General features: G+C 40.1%; 1 protein-coding gene across 1 annotated transcript in view; it reads right to left on the bottom strand.

Annotated features, from left to right (window-relative positions):
- Window positions 1-13,456: 13,456 nt before the first annotated feature.
- The window catches only part of LOC130917773 (myelin protein zero-like protein 2), a 31,457-nt gene continuing 22,278 nt past the window's right edge, over window positions 13,457-22,635 (bottom strand). Inside the window, exons 2-5 of the mRNA XM_057839454.1 lie at window positions 17,997-18,166; window positions 15,770-15,980; window positions 15,436-15,604; window positions 13,457-14,350 (exon numbers count right to left, since the gene is read on the bottom strand). Of these exons, the coding sequence (XP_057695437.1) occupies window positions 14,182-14,350; window positions 15,436-15,604; window positions 15,770-15,980; window positions 17,997-18,166 (719 nt within the window). The 3' untranslated portion in view covers window positions 13,457-14,181. The remainder of the gene's footprint in view (window positions 14,351-15,435; window positions 15,605-15,769; window positions 15,981-17,996; window positions 18,167-22,635) is intronic.

Raw genomic sequence — 22,635 nt, 5'->3', positions numbered from 1 at the left:
ATGAAGGACTACTTACGTTTGATCATTGATTGACATGTAAAAAGCTCTCCTAATGCTCATTAGCAGCAGCACATTAGCTGCACAACAACTCCAGCCACCCTCCTCCGGGGAACGAACTGTAAATTGCTCTCCGCCGGGCGGTTTGCCGATCCGCGATGACAATCGACAACCGGGTCGTCATGTCAAATAATCCAGGATAGTTATGTGTGATTTTCCGCTTCGAAGACTTTGAAACATCACTCGGTTCGGGTTAGCATGTCGGCTAGCTGTCACGCCTTCTGGTTTGTTTACATTCTCCGAAGCCGGGGAAGGGAAATGACATATGTCCGATTTAGGTGTCATAAAATATCGTTCGGGAGGTGCGACAGTAAAGGTGAAGTCCACAGTTTTGACCATTATGGAGTAATTTTGCCATGTCGTCCTGAATAAATGCATTTTTATTATTTCATATTCCATCCAGCACAAGACTGTTATTTGTCATGACCATGCCATTTATTTAGCAATTGGGGAAAATACTTGGATAAAAAGAATATCCTGTAAAAATATTGAAGTAAAGCAGTGCTTCTCAATTATTTTCTGTTACGCCCCCCCAAGGAAGACGTAAATGTTTCGCGCCCCCCCCAACTCTCTGCCGCCACTGTAAATAGTATCATTCGTCTATATTACTATTATAAGTACGCCTCAGCCTAACATTGTCCTTTTTTTTCTATTAAAGAAAAAAAGTAACATAGATCAACTTATAATAAAGTATAACTTTTTTAACATTGTGTTGCTTGTAACAGAAAAGACTTAATGCGCATCAATTTGCCTGAAGTTAAAAAAAAAAAAAAAAAAAAAAAAAAAAAAGTCACATCCAAACTGTAAAAATACACTCAAGGTACATTTTTGACCATTTGATACTGAAAAATAAAATGTAATAAAATCAGTAAATAATAACAAATTCAAATTGATTAGAAACATTTACTCTTCAGGACAACATGCCAAAAAATTTGACCGAAAAAAAACAAAACTGAATAGAAGGGGGGAAAAAGGTCTCTGGACAGAAGGAAAGTTTTTATTTTCGCTGATTCGCCACAGTGCTCACTGGTTTACTGATATAACACTGACAAAGCGGGACGATTGTGACAATTGGCAATATTCGGCACATTTTCGCTGAAAAACAATCAAGCGGCTTGTCAATGAGATTGAGGTCTAATGTCTTTAAGTGGCGTCTTAACTGATTTGGCTTCTCCGCTATAATCATTTTTAGACTCAGTAAACAGTGGTCTTTCCTCATTTCCCACTATATTAAAAGTCAAAGGCAAACGGCCCGAAAAAAGCGCATTCTCGGCGGCCGAGGGAGAACCGTAGGTGAGGGCGGTGGTCGTGACGATCCCAAGCCGAAAACGGCACTTCTCGGCCGGACACGTGAGAGCCGAAGAAGACAGTGGGTCGCTGCGTGAGTCCAGCTCTGCATGAGTCTCTTCCGTGTGCTCTTGCTTACTTCAAAAATACTGCACGCACTTTGAAAATGAGAGCGCCACTGCCACCCACGGAGTGGATGTGCAAGTACACTTTATTCTAGTACGGCAAAAAAAAAAAAAAAAAAAAGCATGTTCCCCGAGGTCACTCGCGCCCCCCCTGGCATCGCTCTGCGCCCCCCTGGGGGGGCGCGCCCCACCATTTGAGAAGTACTGAAGTAAAGAGACAGAAACAATGACATTTTGCCGCTCTCTTCGTCGCGTTTTCCTCGTTGTGAATAGTTCCCCCTCGACGGGCTGACTGGTCCTTCTCAAGCCATTTATATAGCTATTGGGGAAAATACTTGGATAAAAAGAATATCCTGTAAAAATATTGAAGTAAAGAGACAGAAACAATGACATTTTGCCGCTCTCTTCGTCGCGTTTTCCTCGTTGTGAATAGTTCCCCCTCGACGGGCTGACTGGTCCTTCTCAAGCCATTTATATAGCTATTGGGGAAAAATACTTGGATAAAAAGAATATCCTGTAAAAATATTGGAGTAGAGAGACTGAAACAATGACATTTTGCGGCTCTCTTCGTCGCGTTTTCCTCGTTCTGAATAATTCCCCCTCAATGGGCTGGGTAAAACCGATGAGCCCAGTCTACCGCTGACGTCATCCACCTGTTGGGGACGCTAAAGCCCTATAATGGTAGGCGTGGCTAACCGGCAGATTAAAAGACTAATTTCTCGTCATCTGTGCTTTGCTAAATTGTTGTATATAGTCGAATCGTCTCAAAATATGATTCTAATTCACATAATAATGCCATTTAAGACTTTTTTTCTCGTGTCATATACTCTTTAAGCACAAGTATGGCAATCGGTGAATCCTTCTTTTCTGAAGTGAGAGAGAATGAGGTAATGTTGTTTCTGGATTATGTTAAATCATAGACTTCATAATGATATTGACGGTGCGTGGGACCGATTAATAGGAGGCCTGCATTGTTGGTGTGGCCGTCAAAGCTGTCCGAGTGGAATCACAGACAAAAGAGCTTTTTTCGTTGAAAATATCTCGTGAATAAATGCCTAAATCCCTGAATTCTTTATAGATATGGGCGTAAAACAGTCTCGATTCTAGGTTAAAAACAAAAAAGCAACCAAAACCAAAAAAAAAAAGTGCAGTTAGCATTTGTTTTACGTAAATATGTCGAAGTACAATGCTAGTCTGTTAGTCAATGTGGCGGCCGCCATATGTCAACAGAGCTTTTCCGGTGGAAATTCATGTGAATAAACGCTTAAATTCCTTTAGATATGGTTGTAAAACAGTCTCGATTCTTGGTAAAGAGCAAAAAAAAAAAAAAAAATCGCGCAGTTAGCATTTATTTTACGTAAATACTGTATGTCGAAGTTCGATGGTAGTCTGTTAGTCAATGTGGCGGCAGCCTTAAAACAAAGAGCTTTTTACGTTGAAAATTCTTGTTAATAAATGCTTAAATCCCTGAATTCTTTATAGATGTGAACGTATAACAGTCTCTTCTTTGTTAAAAGAGCAAAACACCGGGCAGTTGGCATTTATTTTACGTAAATATGTCAAAGAATGATGCTAGTCTGTTAGACAATGTGGCGGCAGCCTTCCAACAAAGAGCTTTTTACGTTGAAAATTCATGTGAAAAAAAACTAAAAATACAATAATTACATTGAATCCTCGAACAAATCACTCCCGAGACAATCCTTCCTGTTTGTATGCTGCATGTATCGCTGCGACCGACTGCGAATAACTGAAGCGGATTGAGGGATGGCCCCCTACTTGAAGGCGTGGCATAGTGAAAGTCGAATCTGACCCATCAATATCATTATGAAGTCTATGGTTAAATATTATTGCTGTTTTTCGTGTTTAAAATAGCTTTTCATAAAAGTGATTAAAGTTATTGTTTCATGCATTGTATCCTGACTTGCACACAGCATGATTAAATACAGATTATTACAAACTTTACACATCTGTGACGTTGCCCATCCCCATCAGATGGATTTTTTAAAATAAAAATGTCAATTGTTTGTGCTAAGTTTGTGTTGTAAAATGTGCTAATACTGTTTCTGAGATATTTACAATACTTTCATAGGTCAATCTGAGGTCAACCAGACCCCCATTTTGATTAAAAATGGCTAAAAGTAGTGTCGATCGTTTGTGCTTCGCTTGTGCATCCAAGTGGGATGTTTGACTTCCCACCTTCTTCTAATGCACTATTGGGATACGGAATGGCTGCAAGTGACATCCTCACTTGAAATTAATATCTCAATATCTATGAAACGATAGCAGTACAAAAAAGATTTTTACAGCTCAAATGAGCACTGTCACAATTCGGATGCTAGTCAGATTGTGTTCTCATTACAGATTATGGGTGGTGTTCCCATGGTTGCACCTGCACCCAATCTCATCAGTGGTATATTTATTCATAGGTGACCCAAGGAAGGGTTGCCGAGATATTGCTTTGCTGGTCACCATTGGACGTTTTGAAATCTCGAGCCTGTCATACGCACTTAGCTGGTTTCGCCCCTACCTGGGTTTATTCGTCTACCGCCTTGTTTTGATATCCTCTATCTTGTGCAGGTATTTGAGTGGTTTTGTGTTAGTTTGTTTTGTTACTTTGTTGGCTTATTTGCCTGCCACCTTAGTTTACCCTCGCGTTAGTTTTGTTATCCCCGTTGAACTGCTGTCAACGACCCTTTTTGTTGGTTCCTTTTTTTATTGATTGCATGTTTTTGTTGCAGTTAATTAACCTTTTGAATGCATCCCTGATTGTTGTCTGTGTTGGGGTCCAACAAACTCAACCTCGCACAAACAAATGGCACCATCGCGGTTCCATTCCGCTGTAGATGGGGGCTGCGTGACGTCATCACTACAAATTAAAAGCATCATACAGCGGTACCTCTACATACGAAGTTCATTCGTTCCAGGACCTTGTTTGTTGATAGAAATGGTCGTATGTTGAGCAGGATTTTCCCAAAAGAATACTTTATAATTTTATTAATTTGTTCTACAGCTCCAAAACCTACACTAAATCCTTAATAAATGCTGGCGGGTGTGTTTTGCTGAATACACCGCATGGCTGACTTGAAAAAGTGAGAGTGGGATTTTTTACTTTCACTTTGTTCAGCTGGGGCCGAGAGTGGGCATATTGTGTTGCACAAGTTTTTTAAAAAAAATGATTAAAACCTGACGAAGCTGGCGATTTTTTTGGCGATGTTACCTTAACTTATAAAGACTGGGAAACGAAGTTCGGAGGAGGAATGTCGAGATCGTAAACATTCTACGGCCAACGTATTGTCGAGCCAGTTCACGGACGCGCACACCACACTCATATTTTTATATCATTTCCATCTTCATTTCAATGGTAAACCTCACCTTTTTTCTTTTGTCACTACCTTCAGTAACATTCTTGGAATCCATGTGGATTTCTCTCACAATAAAATCAGCTGTGCGTCCGTCTTGCGGGAAAACAAAGAAACTGAAGCGCTGTCATAAATCGTCGCATTTCGAGCATGTGGTCGGACATAGGGAAAAATGTTGAGTCAAATTATACGTCAGATGTCAAAAAGATCGTGTGTCGAGGTACCACTGTATCTACAAAACCGTTGCGGCCCCAAAAAATTTTTTTTACAGTACAAACCAGCACTTTTTACTGCCACATGCAGGACAATCTGCGTATTACCTTGTGGACCAAAACAAGCACTGAACAAAGATCCCTGCGACACTTGGCCCTTGAGGGTTACACGTGGCCCCTTCTTCGCCCCTGTTTCAGAAAAATCCTAGAACCGCCACTGCTGAGGTTTGAATCAGAGTGGCTTTAATTTTTTTTTTTTTTTTCTGCATGTCTCTCCACGTATTCTGGTATTTTCCGGGCATTCCAAAAACATTCATTCTAAGGACTCATGACTGACCGGGACCCTATAAGATATGATACTGTTTTTTAATTAGCCGCAGTGACATGGCATCAGCCCTAGAAGAACCCTGTCTCTCTTATTGACTCAAAATAGAAATATAGTATTTGTTCTTCCTAACACATGAACACTACTATTTCCCCACAGGGATTCCTAAACCATATTGCAAATGATGGGAACATGCTTTTTATGCTCTAACTCCGTGACACATGCAATTTAGTGTAATTGATCATGATAGTTGCACTCGGTTAACAAAAGTTCAGATATCTCAATGTACGTACGTATGTGGTTCATTTATAGAAACTGCCCATCACTAGTTTCCTCCTGTTTTATTACCACCAGTGATCCCACTGAGACCTTATTTGTTCCCCTATCTCCCATACCAACCTCTTTAATACAAAACATTGAATGCCCTGCTGGGAACAGCCTGCTATTTGCAGTCCAACTAAGCTACAGTATCACACTTTCCAATCTCATGTCTTTAATGCTGTAATTGTCTGTAATGGATATAAGTATTTGTTATTGCTTTATGTTTTCCCCTGTTGGCGGAAGTTCCTTTTGAAGTACGTATATTTCTTTTTTAGGTTGGATCATTCATCACCACTTTTGCCAGTTTGTGTTCAGACAGTATTGTAGTGATGCTGCATTCAACACCATTCATTTATAAAATAACTATGATGAAATTTTGTGGTTAACATAAAGTAACTCCCCATGTACAGAGTAGCGTAGTGGTGAGAAAGATCTAAAGTGTTAATGCTTGAAAGTGTTGGACTTTACTTAGCTGAATGCTTCATTCACAATTGCTCTGTAACTTTCTGGTAATCAGTCTAGGGTGTAACTCACGATGGGTAGATATTCAAAGTGCCAGCCCACTGCAGGATTTATTTAGTTTGATATAAAGACAGTACATAATGCAATTTGTGTGCCAAATTTCAGCACTGTAAATATAATACTGTACTGTATCATAAAACATTATAAAATAGTTCCCACACTGATGAGAGGAATATCACTTTCGCTGCTTTCAAATAGGTGAATACTTCTGCGATCAACACGTTTTTTGAACCCTGTAGCAATTTATAACCTCTAATATGCTTGACCTTGCTAAACTCATCTCCTGGACAATGATTCCTTGTGTCTCTTACACAAGCACCACTGCACTGTACCGCAATGCATTGTGTGTGAGAGCAAAGGGGCTCTCTGTTTGACTGCTAAAGCAGTATAAAGTGTCAGTTTCGGTTAAAATCTTCTCTGTCGCACCACAAAAGTCTTTTTCATTTCAGGTATTTTGTATAGTAACTGCCATCAACCTGTGAGAGACCTTTTCAGATGTTAGCAATAGAGAAGACAAAAAAAAAAAAAAAAAAAAAAACGGTTGAAATTGCTTGGGCCATACGATAGGCAGTACATGCAAATATTTGAAATGAAAAACCTGCTGTATTCTCAATAGTTTTGATGTACTCTTATTCTGTGTGGAGAAGAATAGGTGATGAGAGAAATGAAGCCTGTGAAACAAGATTGAAAGGCTTCTCACAAACAGATATGTATTAATATATCACAAAAAAAAAAAAAAAGATACTCTGTGTAGGCCTATTTATGTGTGTGTTACACAGTGACATTCCTTCTTGAGTACATGCAAGGTGATTTCTCTTTCAGTCTGCATGACAAGCCCATACTTTTGTGTTTGCCTGTGGTCGCACACAAGTGTGTGAGTAAGTATGCAATGGAATTTACACATATCGGTGCCAGGTACAACCCAACCTAAGTTGAGGAATGCAGACCAAATGGTAGTGAGTAAGCACTTCTTATATCAGAAGCCTGTGAGGATAAGGTGGGGAAAGCAGTGTCTTACCAGGTGCTGCAGGTGACGCTGTTTTGCATTCATGTATCCATTTTCTTCAGCCCTCATCCTCATTACAGACAAGGGCAAGTTGGAACCTATACTAGATGAGGTCCATCTTGGATTAATCGCCTTTTCACAAAAAGACTACACCACAATTTAAGGTTAGGGTTTTCGGAATGTCAAAAGAATCCTGATAACCTGAGGGGACACACGCAAGCTCACATATTGAAATTTTAACAGAACGCCAAATTGGAACCCAGAGCTACAAAATGTTGAGTCCGGCATAATAACCATTTGAGCACTGTGCTGCCCAAACATTTTTCCCGTTCTTTGGCGAATGTCTATAAAGACAGAGGAGATTACCTTGTCTTTGTCAGTTTCTATTCCAATGCACGTTGTTTCTGGCATACAGCAATATTTCAACTGGTCTAGTTTTTAATCTGCCTTGCTGAAAAAGAATCCATAAACCTATATGTTGGCAAAGGTCAACAGTAAAGCATCCTGGAAATCAAATACACTAATTTTCAGACTATAAGATGCAGCTTTTACTCCCGTATTTGAACTTTGCAATTTACTGTGGCTCATTTATGGATTTTTTTTTAATGGATATTTATTTTATTTTACAGGCTAATGAGCTGCAGTACAATGCCGTTTTATAGTCAAATACTGTATGTTGGTTGGTGGGTGTGTCTAGTAGTCAGGTAAGAATTATAGTGAGAAAATTATATTAATCATTTAGTTGCAAACAAAAAAAAAGTATTCCACGCATGTTGAAGTTTTATAATTATTGGTTGGTACGAATGTAAGTACAATATGAATAGTTGTTTTGTCTAAAATCTCCCTGCAATTGGTTTACAACCAGCGCAAGCAGTGTGTACCCTTCCTAAACTAAAATGGGATTACCTTCTCATCTGTGACCCTAAAATAGGACAAGTGGTAAAGAAGATTGAAAGGATGGATTTTCATGGAGTGAAATAATCTTTCACTGATTGTTCTGAATACAGTATATGCATATGACCTATATGACAGTGCTAAATTGAGCAGATGAATGGGAGTTGCCATAGTTGAGGTTGTGGGGAATCGGGGGATGTTGCCGAAAATCCCATAGCTAATGTCATGCAATTATTCAATACACTACAAACTAGTTGAGACTGAATCAACAACACTTTTACTAGTCGGAGCTAAGCAGTGTACTTCATTTGACCTTAATTGCTTTAAGACATAACAAATGAGCAGTTTCAATTCACAAAGCTAGCAAATTAATCCATTATCATGCACATCCCATAATTTTGCCCGACAGCACGGCAGGAATTATTTTAGTATTCAAATTTTGCATTACACATGATTTATGTCGGTGTATCACTCCACAGTTGGATGAGTCTGAACTAGCACATGGGAGAAAGCACTTTCGTTTCCTGATAACGACCCTATTTACTGGTTCGTGGTGACCTGATTTTTTTCCCATGAAAACATCACTTCTGGAAATACTGGCATCTAACTTTGATGAAAATGTGAGAGAATCCTGTTTGCTAGTGTCCTATTTTTTTGTGTTGCATTTTTTAATTTAAAAAAAAATGATGCACCGATTAAAATTTTTTTCCTCCGGCTTTGCTCCTACGTGTGTGGCCCCAAACTCTCTTGGAATGCGTAAAGACGACTTGATTGTGGTAATTCAGTTTTCAAAATGATCGGCCCACCCTACAGTTCTACATTTCAAAATGCATTTACCGCTGAGATCTGGATAATATTTTTCCTATACTTTTTTTTAAACTTAATTGTTTTCTGAATTGTGACAGAATCAGCAGCCCGGTGAATGAGATGTTGGCACGTCCGTTCAAACCCGCAGTCCTACCTTCCTGTGTGGAGTTTGCATGTTCTACCCATGCCTGCATGGGTTTTCTCCAGGTACTCTGGCTTCCTCGGACATCACAAATACATGCATCGTAGACTGTTGAACACTCTACATTCTCCATAGGTATGATTATGAGTGTGAAAGGTTGTTTGTCTGTCGAGTTGGGCAAATAAGTTTTTAGTCAACCCCCAATTGTGCAAGTTCTCCTACTTGAAAAGATTAGAGAGGCCTGTAATTGTCAACATGGGTAAACCTCGACCATGAGAGACAGAATGTGGGAAAAAAAACAGAAAATCACATTGTTTGATTTTTAAAGAATATATTTCCAAATTGGAGTGGAAAATAAGTATTTGATCTCCTACAAACAAGCAAGATTTCTGGCTGTCAAACAGGTCTAACTTCTTCTAACTTCTTCTAACGAGGTCTAACGAGGCTCTACTTGTTACCTGTATTAATGGCACCTGTTTTAACTCATTATCGGTATAAAAGACACCTGTCCACAAACTCAGTCAGTCACACTCCAAACTCCACTATGGCCAAGACCAAAGAGCTGTCGAAGGACACCAGAGACAAAATTGTAGACCTGCACCAGGTTGGAAAGACTGAATCTGCAATAGGTAAAATGTTTGGTGTAAAGAAATCAACTGTGGGAGCAATTATTAGAAAATGGAAGACATACAAGACCACTGATAATCTCCCTCAATCTGGTGCTCCATGCAAGATCTCACCCCGCGTCAAAATGATTACAAGAACGGTAAGCAAAAATCCCAGAACCACACGGGGGGACCTGGTGAATGACCTACAGAGAGCTGGGACCACAGTAGCAAAAGCTACTATCAGTAACACAATGCACTGCCAGGGACTCAAATCCTGCACTGCCAGACGTGTCCCCCTGCTAAATAAAGTACGCTTTTAGGCCCGTCTGCTGTTCCCTAAAGAGCATTTGGATGATCCAGAGGAGGACTGGGAGAATGTGTTATGGTCAGATATAACCAAAATAGAACTTTTTTGGTAGAAACACAGGTTCTCGTGTTCAATCGTTCAAAGGGACCAGGACGACTGATCTGTGTAAAGGAAAGAATGAATGGGGCCATGTATCGAGAGATTTTGAGTGAAAATATCCTTCCATTAGCAAGGGCATTGAAGATGAGATGTAGCTGGGTCTTTCAGCATGACAATGATCCCAAACACACAGCCAGGGCAACAAAGAGTGGCTTCGTAGGAAGCATTTCAAGGTGCTGGAGTGGCCTAGCCAGTCTCCAGATCTCAACCCCAGAGAAAATCTGTGGAGGGAGTTGAACGTCCGTGTTGCCCACTGAAAGTCCCAAAACATCACTGCTCTAGAGGAGATATGCATGGAGGAATGGGCCAAAATATCAGCAACAGTGTGTGAAAAGCTTGTGAAGAGTTACAGAAAGCGTTTGGCCTCCGTTATTTCCGAAAAAGGGTACATAACAATGTATTAAGATGAACTTTTGGTATTGACAAAATACTTATTTTCCACCATGATTTGCAAATTAAGTCTTTAAAAATCAAACAATGTGATTTTCTGGAGGGGGGGTTTCTCCACATTCTGTCTCTCATAGTTGAGGTTTACCCATGTTGACAGGCCTCTCTAATATTTTCAAGTGGGAGAACTTGCTCAATTAGTGGTTGACCTAATACTTATTTGCCCCACTGTATGTGCCCTGTTATTGGTTGGCAACCAATTCAGGGTATGTACTGTTAAAGCCTATATACAACTTAAGTAAATATGGTAAGTGAACCAAACTCAATTTTTATCAACCTGTTGTGAACTCTAATTTTTAATAAGTAAGTAGTAATTTGGGTGGGGCTGGAAAACATGCTTACCTTGATGTACCTCAGTTAAGTCAAATTAGAAAAAAATATTTTTTGTACCCATTGTTCTTTGGGCATTCTTTTAGATATGCATCGATCTGCTTCATCTATTCCGCGCTTTTCTAACACCAAATCTTTCCCGCACACGTCCATGGTGAACTGCGGCGTCAACCAGAGCTCTCCTCAGCACCTTCACTTACTTTACTTAGTTCACCTCAATTTGGTAAGTAAATATTTTACTCTTTTATACTGTCACATTGCCTTGTTGTGACAGTTTATAAAAGAGTAAAATATTGTAGCGACTGTTATTTATCTGTTCTGCCGCAGTGGATGATGGGTAGTTGTGGCAACCACGACTGGGAGTAGTGATTGCCGTTGTTATGTCATTTGTGTTTTGTTCAATAAAGTGTGTTGTTTCTTGGGGTTGTGTGGTGTATGGGCCACAACAACAGCAAGTTTTTAAAACAAAAGCCAATCTGTCGTCCTTCTTCACGTTGCTTGCCACAATATTTACTTACTAAATTCGATTCAAAGGTGTTGAAGAGAGCTCTGATTATACTTTTTAAGGTTATGCCACTGATTGTTCATTTCACACCAAGAATTAACAAAACATTCAGCAGCGTGTCAAAAGCCAATGTCTCTTATGTCTTGATTACATTGTTGAGCATTTTAAAATCGTTAAAACCCCCTGACTAATTCCACTGAGTGTTCTCCCTTTATTTATTTTTTTTTTTTGTTGTTGTTGGGGGAACAGTCATCAAGTTTTGAAAATATGTTGTAAATGAAATTAGCATTTGCTGTTTATATTGGAGAATTATTTCAGGTAAAAAAAATGTTCACCTGCATATGATGAATGAGCAGCGCTAAAGCTAACTAAACGCAACAATTGCGTTTAGTTAGCCTTTGCACGGCAATGGCAAAAAAACGGAAGGCAAAACCATCTTTTGATTCCGACCTCTCAAGTAACGATTCGATTGCGGGGATTGGAATACTATCGCTCCGATGACGTCAGCACTCTCACAGTCAGCTTTGGGCGTGCGCAGTCGCGGCAACTAAACATTCAAAATAGCAAACATGGTAAAACTCTGGCTATAATTTTCTGTTTTTATATTTTTAATTTAAATGTGTTTTATGTTTTTTTGTACGTATTTGTGCCCTTTGAAGCAAAAGAAGAAGAAAAAAACATGTTGACGCCATTGCTTCGAGTGGGCACGTATGTTGTCTTCTGGGCTGAGGACGTTGTTGTCGAGGAAGTGCATCATAGGCTGTCGCCTTGGAAAACTGCACTGCACCCTAGGACCTGGCATGAATACTACATCGTCTTTATGCAGAATTGCAATATCTAGAACAGAGTCGGAACCAAGATGTAGATGCAAACATGAAATGTGTCGTATTCTTGGAATGTCACCATGTAAAAGGCCCCTTAGGTATCAATTCAGTACTGGAAGCTCACAATAAACAAGTTACAGTCTAATTCGTTAAGTTATTTTGAGTACTCCAAACTCAAAATAAATAGGTTACTGTAATCTAATACATTGAAGTTAATTTGAGTACTGCATACTTAAAATAAACAATTTACAATAATCTAATTATTAATGTTAATTTGAGTCCTTAAAACATGAAATAATTAAGTAAACTGCATCTAATTTATGAAAGTAACATGAATTACATTTTCTAAGGCAGCAAGTTTGCTTTTTTTTGTAGGTAAAGTCAACTTATCATATTTAACAGTGTACTCCAACTCCTGACCATCGTTATCTGGATTAGGCTCCAGCACCCCGTGCCCCTCATAAAGATAATGAATGTGACAGAATCAAATTCTATAAACTCGCCTCAAAAATTCATTGAAATATTCCAGAACACTGGTAAAACTTATTGTTTTTTGCCCTAATACAAAACAAATAGCAAAACTGATTGTGATAATATCAATATACATCACATTGTTTGGAGCTTAAGTGTTCATTTGTAAATAAATGCTAGAAAATCCACACACCGGCAAATATCAAAGCTCTGTAAAAGCAATTAAGCCACAGTGATAAACAAACATCAACCACAAACCCCTCTTGGGATTTGTCTGTATCTTATAATTGTGTATGTATGAATACTCACTTTCTATCTACACAGTCAGACTTTTCACAAAGCAACTTATGTTGCAGCCACAGAAGTAGACTTTGATCAGTACACACAAATATGCTGACAAACCCACACATGCACGCACGCACGCACGCACGCACAGAAACAAAATATATTGACATTGTGCCGGTAACTGATTGACAGTCATGAACAGCTTTGTCCAAGCAGCCTTAAACAACATTGAGTATAAAGCTTTCAGGTAAACAAATAAAGGTCTTGGAGAGCATTCAGCATGCGCACCATCAGATGTACAATATTAAATGTAATGATGCATAATGAATGGTGGGAAATAGATTACTCTTACATAATAGATGGATTTTATAAAAGGATGTCAAATCATGTAAGTGTATTTAAAAAGTAGGGCATGATCTCATTTATTCATTCCTATAGCTTAAAGTACACTCGGCACAATGAATAAAATATTTAAAAAGCATTTTTATTAGAAAATCATTAGCAAAATCTCTATGTCAAACATATACAGTATTCTATCCACATAAAAGAAAAAAAAAAACAATGAAATATTTTGGCCATTACCTAAAAACTTACAGTCATTGATGGCTAATTCTCAGTAATACACCATCAGTACAAAATTACAATAAAATTATTTTTACAGTCACGTGTTAGTGGATGTGATGCATAGAGAGAAAAATTTTGCTGGGACAGTTTGCTATCAAGGGCTTTTCAGATCAAAACTGTGCACTCCCTCATAATATTTTATAAAGGAATGTGCATACTGTGGCTCAAACACCAGCAACCATTTGACTTGCAGGTGAAATATATATGCAATAAAAAAAAGTTTTTTTATTCAAGTAATCTAATGTAACAGTGCAATCCCAGCCAACAGGATATAAAATCGGTTTTGAAATTGACATTCACCTGCTGTCTCAGCAGGTTTAACTCAGCCTTTGTTCCATCGTATGACTATTTCTAAAGGTAGCAGAAACAAACACTTTTGATCCCTGAACCTCTTTGTGCATATTCCAAATTGTTGAAACAGGACATCCGTCAGCTTTTCCTTCAATTCATGAAGACTGTGTGCTGGTTTTACCAGGAAAAGTTGCACATTTTGTTAACTCGCCACTTGGTCGCGACGCAATTCTACCCGTACCAAATGGGCATCCCCTGTCTGTTCCCACCTGTTCAGTCTGAAAAGTCATTGTCGTCATCATCGTCATCGTCGTCATCTGAGTCTGGGCCGTCCGAGTCGGAGCTGGGATCTTTAGTGCTGGCCTCTGAGATCATTCCATCTGAACTGTCAATCTCTATGGACGTCTGTGATAGGTACAGGTGGATGGACCTCATTGGGTGGCTAGGACATGGGAAGTCGTGCACCGGGGAAGACGAAGCAACGTAGCACACACATACACACATTGACACACATGCATGCACGTTCATGAATGAATCATGCAGTACATGCATGCATAGAAGACACAGACAAAGAGGAAAAGACAAAGACAAGCAAGATGATACAAAGAGCAGCAGGGACAAAGGGTTAGAGTCATACATCAAGAACTTATCTATACTTGAGCACAATGGATAATATTTACTCCGTTCTAACCATATCAACCACCACCTGTTTGTAAAGCCACTTTTTTTCTCAGTAGGCAAGACTGCATTCACCTTAACCCGGATGAATTTCACAGAGAGATCTGAAAATCCAAGAGTGCAAAGTGGTGCCCAAGCAAGAGAGGACATTCTTCAAGAAATGAGCAGTTCTTCCAAACATTTAGAACAGTAAATGGTAATAATAAATGCACAGCAGATGTTAGAAAAGTTAGAGCTGACTCAAGCTGTCAGTCATTATGACCTCAAGAACTCTAAAGCACCTCAAATACTGTAGTAAGAGTGATGAAATGAAACCATATTACGCTAGTTCTTTTTGCTTGTTCGCTAACGACCACATCAATATTTAACTTGTACTTGCATGTTACTGTTTGAAATGTATTAGTAGGCAAGTAAACATTGTGAATACACCTTTGTTCAAATGCCACATCACCAAACCATTTTGTCTAAACATGAAACTGTTTTTCAAGTGCATTTACATGGCAGAAAAAGATGCTGTGATTAAATAATAATAATTGCACAAGTAAAAGGCACTTAGTGATATAAAAAAAAAGCTTGGATGACAAATGTTCTGTGATTGCAAATACAAAGGGCCCTTTCTTATTGTCCTCTCTTTACTGGAAGATGCCCTTCAACTGGGTCCAAAGATTGTAGTTGGAGAGGAAGGAAGAAGTTTAATGTCCAGCGGGAAAGAGTACCAGGCCCCAGGAAGGAGCGCCACAAGCCCACTCCCCACATTCAGATGGTTGCCGAGAGAGGAAATCTATTGATTCTTCAGTTCCTCATTCTATCATTGCTTTCCCTTTCCCTCCTTGTTTCTCCTGGTCTTACCATACAGTAGGATCCTTTCTCTCTTTGCGAGGAGCCTCCACTTCCCCTTCCCGCCGCTGTCTCTTCCTCTTGCACCTCCTGCAAGATACTATGATGATGAGGAGGAGAACCACAACAGCAATCCCTCCTCCAATGGCGAAAGCCAGCAGCAGAAGCTCAGAGAATGAGGCTGGGTAAGAAGAAATACAAAACCAGGTGAAAGGTGAGCAATTCCTTGGATCATCACAGGAGTGAGCCATTTAGCCTGAACTGCATCGATATAACAGCAGCTTTTCATTACCCAACTTGTTTTGTAATTTGAATCGTGTGGGAAAATACTGTAAAATCCTCTTACCTGTCGTGACGACACGTAGTCGAATCTCTCCAATTGAGCCATGCACGTCCGGCGGGTTCTTCACCTGGCATGTGTAAGTGCCGTTGTAAGTAAACTTCACTTCGCGAATTATGATGGAGGCATCCTGGCCCATGATGTCACCGGCCCAGATGATGCGGTTCCTGAAAATTCCTTCTTCAGGGGGGAACGGCTTCAGCTGGTAGTGAAACACCTACAAGGGGAAAAAAGAACGTTTATTGCAGTGGTGGAATGTAATGAAGTAAAACATTTTTGTGTATCTTTACTTTACTTGAGTACAAATATGCAGAGGTAATTTTTCATTTTTACTTCACTACATTTTACAGCATGTATCGGTACTTTTTACTTCACTACTTTTCAAATTGCCGCCTGCGTTAAACGTTACTTTTGTTTGTTTTTCTGTCTGTGATTTGATAGTTTCGTTTTGCTACCTTCAAACGAGATCAGTAAGCCCTGTGCAACTATGCCGTTATTGAGCACCAGAGGGAGCAACGCGAGTAAGGCAAGATTAGGCAGGTGAACAAGATATTGACTAAAAACAACAGTGAGAGCAGTGTGCTTTCAAATGGGTGCTGCACACTCTTGTACAGTAGGTGGGGGTATACATCTGATAGTTTCTTGCAATTCACCATTAAGATAAATGTTGGAGTTTTTTTAGGTTGATAAGCTTTTGTTTACAGTGCAATCCATTTTATTACTTTTTTTCCATTCTGCACAGTTATATAATATATTATACAGATAGTCCGCGGGTTACAAAGGAGTTCCGTTCCTACGCTTTTGTTTAATGATGCCCTTCACTGCCCTCTGGTGGAAGCGTTGGGTCCGGCTGAACTGTCGCCTTGTATGACTGAGAAGCAGACTCAGACGTCTAACATGGATAAAGGATAGGTGCGCTGTTGTTTGGCCCACAAGAGGCTGTAAGTTGTTTCAGCTAATATATGTTTGTGAATGCATTGTAATTAAGTTAACAGCTACAGTTTGTGGAGGTAGGTGTGAGTGATTTGCTATGAGAATTGTTAATATGTTAGCACTCGTAACATTAAAGCTAGCGAGTGTTTGTTAGGCAAATTAGGCTAATTTAATTGACTAAATATACATATTGATCAGACTAGTTGGATGTTTGAACACCATTGCGTGTCATTTTGAACTTAAGTGTACGTATGTGTGTTACAGCATTACAAATTGTCAAAAGTGAAGGAAGTACTGTAAGAACCTTCAAAAAGTGCAATGGCCTTGTTTGCTAAAGCTGAACAACTTCACGTATAGTAACACATCATATTAATAAAGTAAAGTAAAAAAAAAAATGTTGATAATGTGAGGTGCAATAAGGTACTGTCTATGCGACAAAAAAAAGAAAAAAAAGGACTGGAGACAATATGGCGGATGGGACGTCGTAACCCAGGGAATAACTGTATTTAAAAATATATATATCACATTTTTGCATCGAGAGAGAGTACTTTTACTTTTTACTGGTGAATTTTAAAGCAAGTGCTTTTGTAAATTTTGTAAATGTTTTCTTAGATACTTAAGTACTATTTTGCCCCGTATCTACTTTTACTTGTTTAAAAAAAAAAAAAAAAAAAAAGTAAGTAACCTCTGGTCTACTAGTATTGGTTCCATTATCATTCATATTAAATACATTTGAAACCCCGCATCTCCTTTTTTGTCTTGTGTTGTAATAATGTATTTTGCTTGTGTTGACTTTGGGTTCTATGTATTTTAGGCTGCTGTAAAAACCAGAAATGTCTGTTGCATTTTCAATAAATGCTTACCTTACCTATTTCAGTAGACCCGCTGTATATATACTGTTTGTATTTTCTGAAGGAAAAACTGTTTCATTGAGATTTACGGATATTGTGAAATGACAGCATATCCTTTTCAATTTTTATCTATATTTGCATCAACATTTGATGTTTTTTTCTTTGCTTGTAACAACTTTGCACAACATTAAATGAAAATCAGTTGAATAGCCTGCGTGTGCGCTCCAATGATCACGATCAAATTCAATACATTTAATCTTTATGCCTGTAAGCTTTTCGCGAGCTACAATGAGAATAGGGCAGCTAAAGAAAAAGACAATAGAAGAATCTTTTGCAACACACAAAACTGCCGACCTGGTTGTCCAATTACTTCAATCATTTTTATAAATGGACTGATAGAATGGACGCTCCTTAATATTTTCAAATCAAGACACAGATATAAAACTCACCGATTCTTCTCGACCTGGTTTAAGGGGTCTGAAACTCCAAGAGATGATGATTAGATTGGGGTTGATAGCTGAGGAACTACTGAATGTACACTTCAGACGGATGTCCGTCCCGTTGACTGCCTCCACATCGCCAGAAGTGTGTATACGGATCCCACTGACCTGCAGCACGCCTACAACAGAATCCAGTACACACAGTAAATCGGCTGAAGGAATGCATAAATGCACTGTAACAAACACATTATGAATCATTCATGACTTCCCTGCTTTGTAAGCACTTGCAGTGTACTCACTGACCCCCCTTTTGCTGCCTACGCAGAGCTATTACGAGAAGAAAAAATAACTTTCCTGGGCAAAAAAAACCCAAACATTTTTATATAACATATTTTATGGATTTCACCCACCTTTCCTGCAAGACCAGAGTCATGAATGCATATTGAGGAAGCTGTGGAGTTTCATTTGCATATAACGGAGTATACAGTGAATCCATACTTTGATTCTTCAAGAGCAGATAGTAGAGTCAACATCTTCATACTGTTTATGGCAGCCATAGAATGTCTTAAACCAAATTACAACATGCCAGGAGGAGCCCCTCACCAAACAAGCAAGACTAACACTAGTTTTAGCAAATACGGTGAAGCTGGCTAGCTGTTGTTATCCTACAGTCCCTATTATTATCTGTACAAAGCACAAAGAAGAGGAAATGTCCTTATGTGTCTAGATTTATGTGTTTAACTTCCTGGTTTGTGTCCTAGATTTCAGAAAGAGAACCATCAACAACAACTGCCTTTCCACAAAAAATATTGTTTTAGCTTGTGTTTTGGCGTTGTTCACAAAGGAAACAATAAAATGGATTCAGGAAGGAGTTATTTATCAATTAGAAAAGTGAGTGCCTCCACTGGAGGCATAACTGTCAGCATTTTTTTCTTTATGAGCAGCACCTACAAGACGAGAGTGAAACATCACTGATACTTAGCAGCTTCAGATGTTTACAAAAATGGACTTACAGGGCTTTTCTGTTTCCCATTCGGCATAGTGTCAGACCAGCTGCTAAGTTTATATCACTATTTTTTTTTTCATCACCAAAGATTTGTTCGAATTCCTATCTCTTGTGTAACTAATCAAACAGATCTTTTTTTTTTTTACCTTGCTGGTGTAATGGGTGACTTACCTGACTTCCATGCAGGCAGTTTGAGTTCAATGGCCTAGCAATTCAAGTTTTCTCTTTTTATTATATGAACCCTGTGAGTGACCAGTTCTTTTTCATCTGCTGTGATGTTCTAACTCCATGCCCTCTTTCTTTTTTTTTTTTTTTTTTTTTTTTTTTTTAAAAACCTGTCCTGTTCAGCTGTTTGACACAGAGAATGGAAGTCTAAGTGCCCGGATTCTGAACAGTTTTAATGTTTCACATGGAGAGTCTGACATACTCCCATTGTGATCATTCAAAATACCTTTTTATTATGACAAAGCAGCGAACAGGAAGGGATTATGGGGGGACAGAAGAAAAGAAATACAAGAGAAGAAAGAAAAGAAACACATACACAAACAACAACAAGAAATACATTGAACATCTAAACTAGTTACTAATAAGCTGGTGCTATCGTCAGCGAGATGTATTTCCGGTTTACACCATGTGGGGGCCAATTGGCCAGTGAAAGAGGAGAATGGGGGTGGGGGTGTCTATAAGACTATAAGCTAAGTGATTGAAAGGGGTAGAGTGTACACAAATCAGTTCTGTGATCTAGAACCCAGTAATCGTGTGAATCTCTTATGAGTGTAAGCCCGTTGGCGACCAACCCTACGCCGCCGCATCGCCAATCCCGGCACCGGAACCCCCAACCCGAGCATGCCCTACCACATCCAGCAGCACGCAAGCCCCACCGGGCGCGCGACAGCCACGCAGACGGGCGGAGAGACCGCGCGGGCGCCAACCCAGGGCCACGGCCCCCACCCAGCCAGCCCGGGGAGGGAGGGCAGGCAGGGGGTGGGGGGGCCATGCGCAGCCCATCCCTCCTCCCATCGCCCAGCAAAGGAGCCACCGTCCCCCCCCCGGGACCCAGGGTGGTCCCCCGGGCCACCCGCGCGCCCATCAACCGGCCTTCAGGGATGGCAGGAGGGGACGCATCACCAACCCCACGCCTACACCCACCCGGGCCACGAGCCACAGCCACAGCCCCCCAACCGGCACGGCACGCCACGGGACCCCCAGCGGCCCACCAAGCCCCAGGCAAGGCAGGGTCCCCCGCCGGTGCAGGCGACACCCCGCTGATACACCGGCGCCCAGCCAGCGACCCGCAACGGAGCGCAGGGCGGATGCCCAGCCAGAGAAGAGAGGGGAAGGCGGAGGCAGGAGAACGCCCAGGAACTGCCACGGGGCGATGCAAGATCGGAGACCCGACCCCCCAACCCACTCCCGCGGCCGGCAGCCGAGGCAGAGGGGAGGCCACACCCCGGGAGCCACGCCATATAGAAAAAGTGTGGGACCCACCTACCACCCTATTACTGTGGCTGCCAGGTTCCCGACTGGCAGCCATCACCCAGCACCGTGATGGGGGTGTGAGGGGAGGGTAGTGCAATGTATGCATTAAAATAGGAGAGCTTGGCTTGGGGCAGTGGGACCGCAGCATGGAGTTTCATGCCCTCTTTCAAAAGCGCTAGGTTTCACACGCAAGAGAAATGACCAAAACACGGTCCAAAACACCTCCTTGCAGTTTTACAGCGTTTCGTGCCAGATTTGAGTGTCTCCTATTGATAACACACTATAGGAGGAGGGTATCCTTTTGATATGGTAGATATACATACAGTATATCAGATCTGTATTTATGACAAGTGAATGGCGAACAGTCCAGGGCAGACATGTACAAAGTCCGGCCCGGGGGCCAAATGCGGCCCGTGGTCAAATTTCATCAGGCCCCCTGCCTCTGTCATAAAATCAATAACATCTGGCCCGCACCCAGACTTCATAAATTGGTCAGCAGTACTGCTACCAGCATATGAAGTAGCTTACACACTAAATGCTGCTCCTCATTTACCCAATAAAAGGCAGCAGCACTCTAAGCAACATTACCCCATGTGACACTTTACTCATAACTTTCTAAAATAGCGACAATTAACAAAAAAAGTTGACTGCGATGGCTGACGCTTCATAGATAGGTGGAAATTGGACTATTTCTTTACTAAAATATGCAAAAACTGTGTCTGCCTCATTTGCAAAGAGACAGTCGCTGTTTTTAAAGAGCTCAATGTGATATGATATTACCAAACAAGACACGCTGAGATGTACGACGAGATTACCGGGATGATACATAGCGAGAAGTTGAAGTAACTTGAGGCTAGTTTAATTTCACAGCAGCAGTATTTCGCAAGAGTCCAAGAATCGAAAGAGAACGCTACAAAGGCTAGTTGCGAGATTGTTGAATTTATTAATTAAAAATAAATAAATAAAGTAGGGCTGTCAAAATTATCGCGTGAACGCGCGGTAATTAATTTTTTAAATTAATCACGTTAAAATATTTGACGCAATTAACGCACATGTCCCGCTCAGACAGTATTCTGCCTTTTGGTAAGTTTTACAGCAAGGCTTTTTGTGCTGTCTAACAGCGAACTCTTGTGGTCGCTTTGTGACATGGTTTATTGTTTTCTTGCCAGTTCAATATGGCTGCACGACGTCTCGGGCTGACGCCTACATTGTAATGTTGTGCTTATATGATCCTTGGACAAGATTTGTCCGTAAGTATGGTTGTTGTAAAGAATGTACATTTTATGTTAGTAAGCGAAATGTTATATTTTTTGTATAAGACGCTTTTTGTTTATGTTTAGTGAACCTGTATAGCGTGCTAAGCTAACGTTGTTGCTAATGCAATGCTTGTGTACTTTTTTTTGTAGTTTTACGACGGTCTAAAGAGGACAATGGTTTGAGGCCATTTTATTAATAAATCAGATGAAAAAGGAAGAAGTCTGATTATTAAGGCATCGTTCACTAGCTGTCTAGCTTTGGAAAAAGTAGACGCTTCGGAGTGAGGACAGCATAGACAGATTTAAATGACAGTAGAGTGAAATGCCCACTACAGTCCTTATGTACCGTATGTTGAATGTATATTTCCATCTTGTGTCTTATCTTTCCATTCCAACAGTTTATTTTACAGAATATATATATATAATCTACAGGAAAATATGGCATATTTTATAGATGGGTTGAATTGCGATTAATTACGATTAATTAATTTTTAAGTTGTAATTAACTCGATTAAAAATTTTAATCATTTGACAGCCCTAAAATAAAGCAAATATGACACACAGAATGGCTTGCTAAAATCTGCTTAAATATATTGTTCAACGTAAAGGACGTCAGCCAAGGTCGGCCCCCCACATTTTTACCACACCAAATCTGGCCCCCTTCGCAAAATGTTTGGACACCCCTGGTCCAGGGTGTAGCCACCTTCTTACCTAGTAAGCTAAAACAGACTCAAACTGTGACCTTTATGTGTACAAGCAGTAGAACATGTACGTTGTATAGTCTGTATGCAATTATTCAGGTTGTGAATAAATGAATTAATGAATGAGTATCATGCAGTCATTTATTTAGTATACTTAACTACTTCCCAAGGCAAGCCCAAAAGCAGTTCAGGCTTCATTAACTCCA

The sequence above is a fragment of the Corythoichthys intestinalis genome, chromosome 6, assembly GCF_030265065.1.
Source record: "Corythoichthys intestinalis isolate RoL2023-P3 chromosome 6, ASM3026506v1, whole genome shotgun sequence".
In the NCBI taxonomy this organism is placed as follows: Eukaryota; Metazoa; Chordata; class Actinopteri; order Syngnathiformes; family Syngnathidae; genus Corythoichthys; species Corythoichthys intestinalis.
Note: the sequence above shows the minus strand (reverse complement) of the source record. Positions and strands in the feature narration are given on the sequence as shown.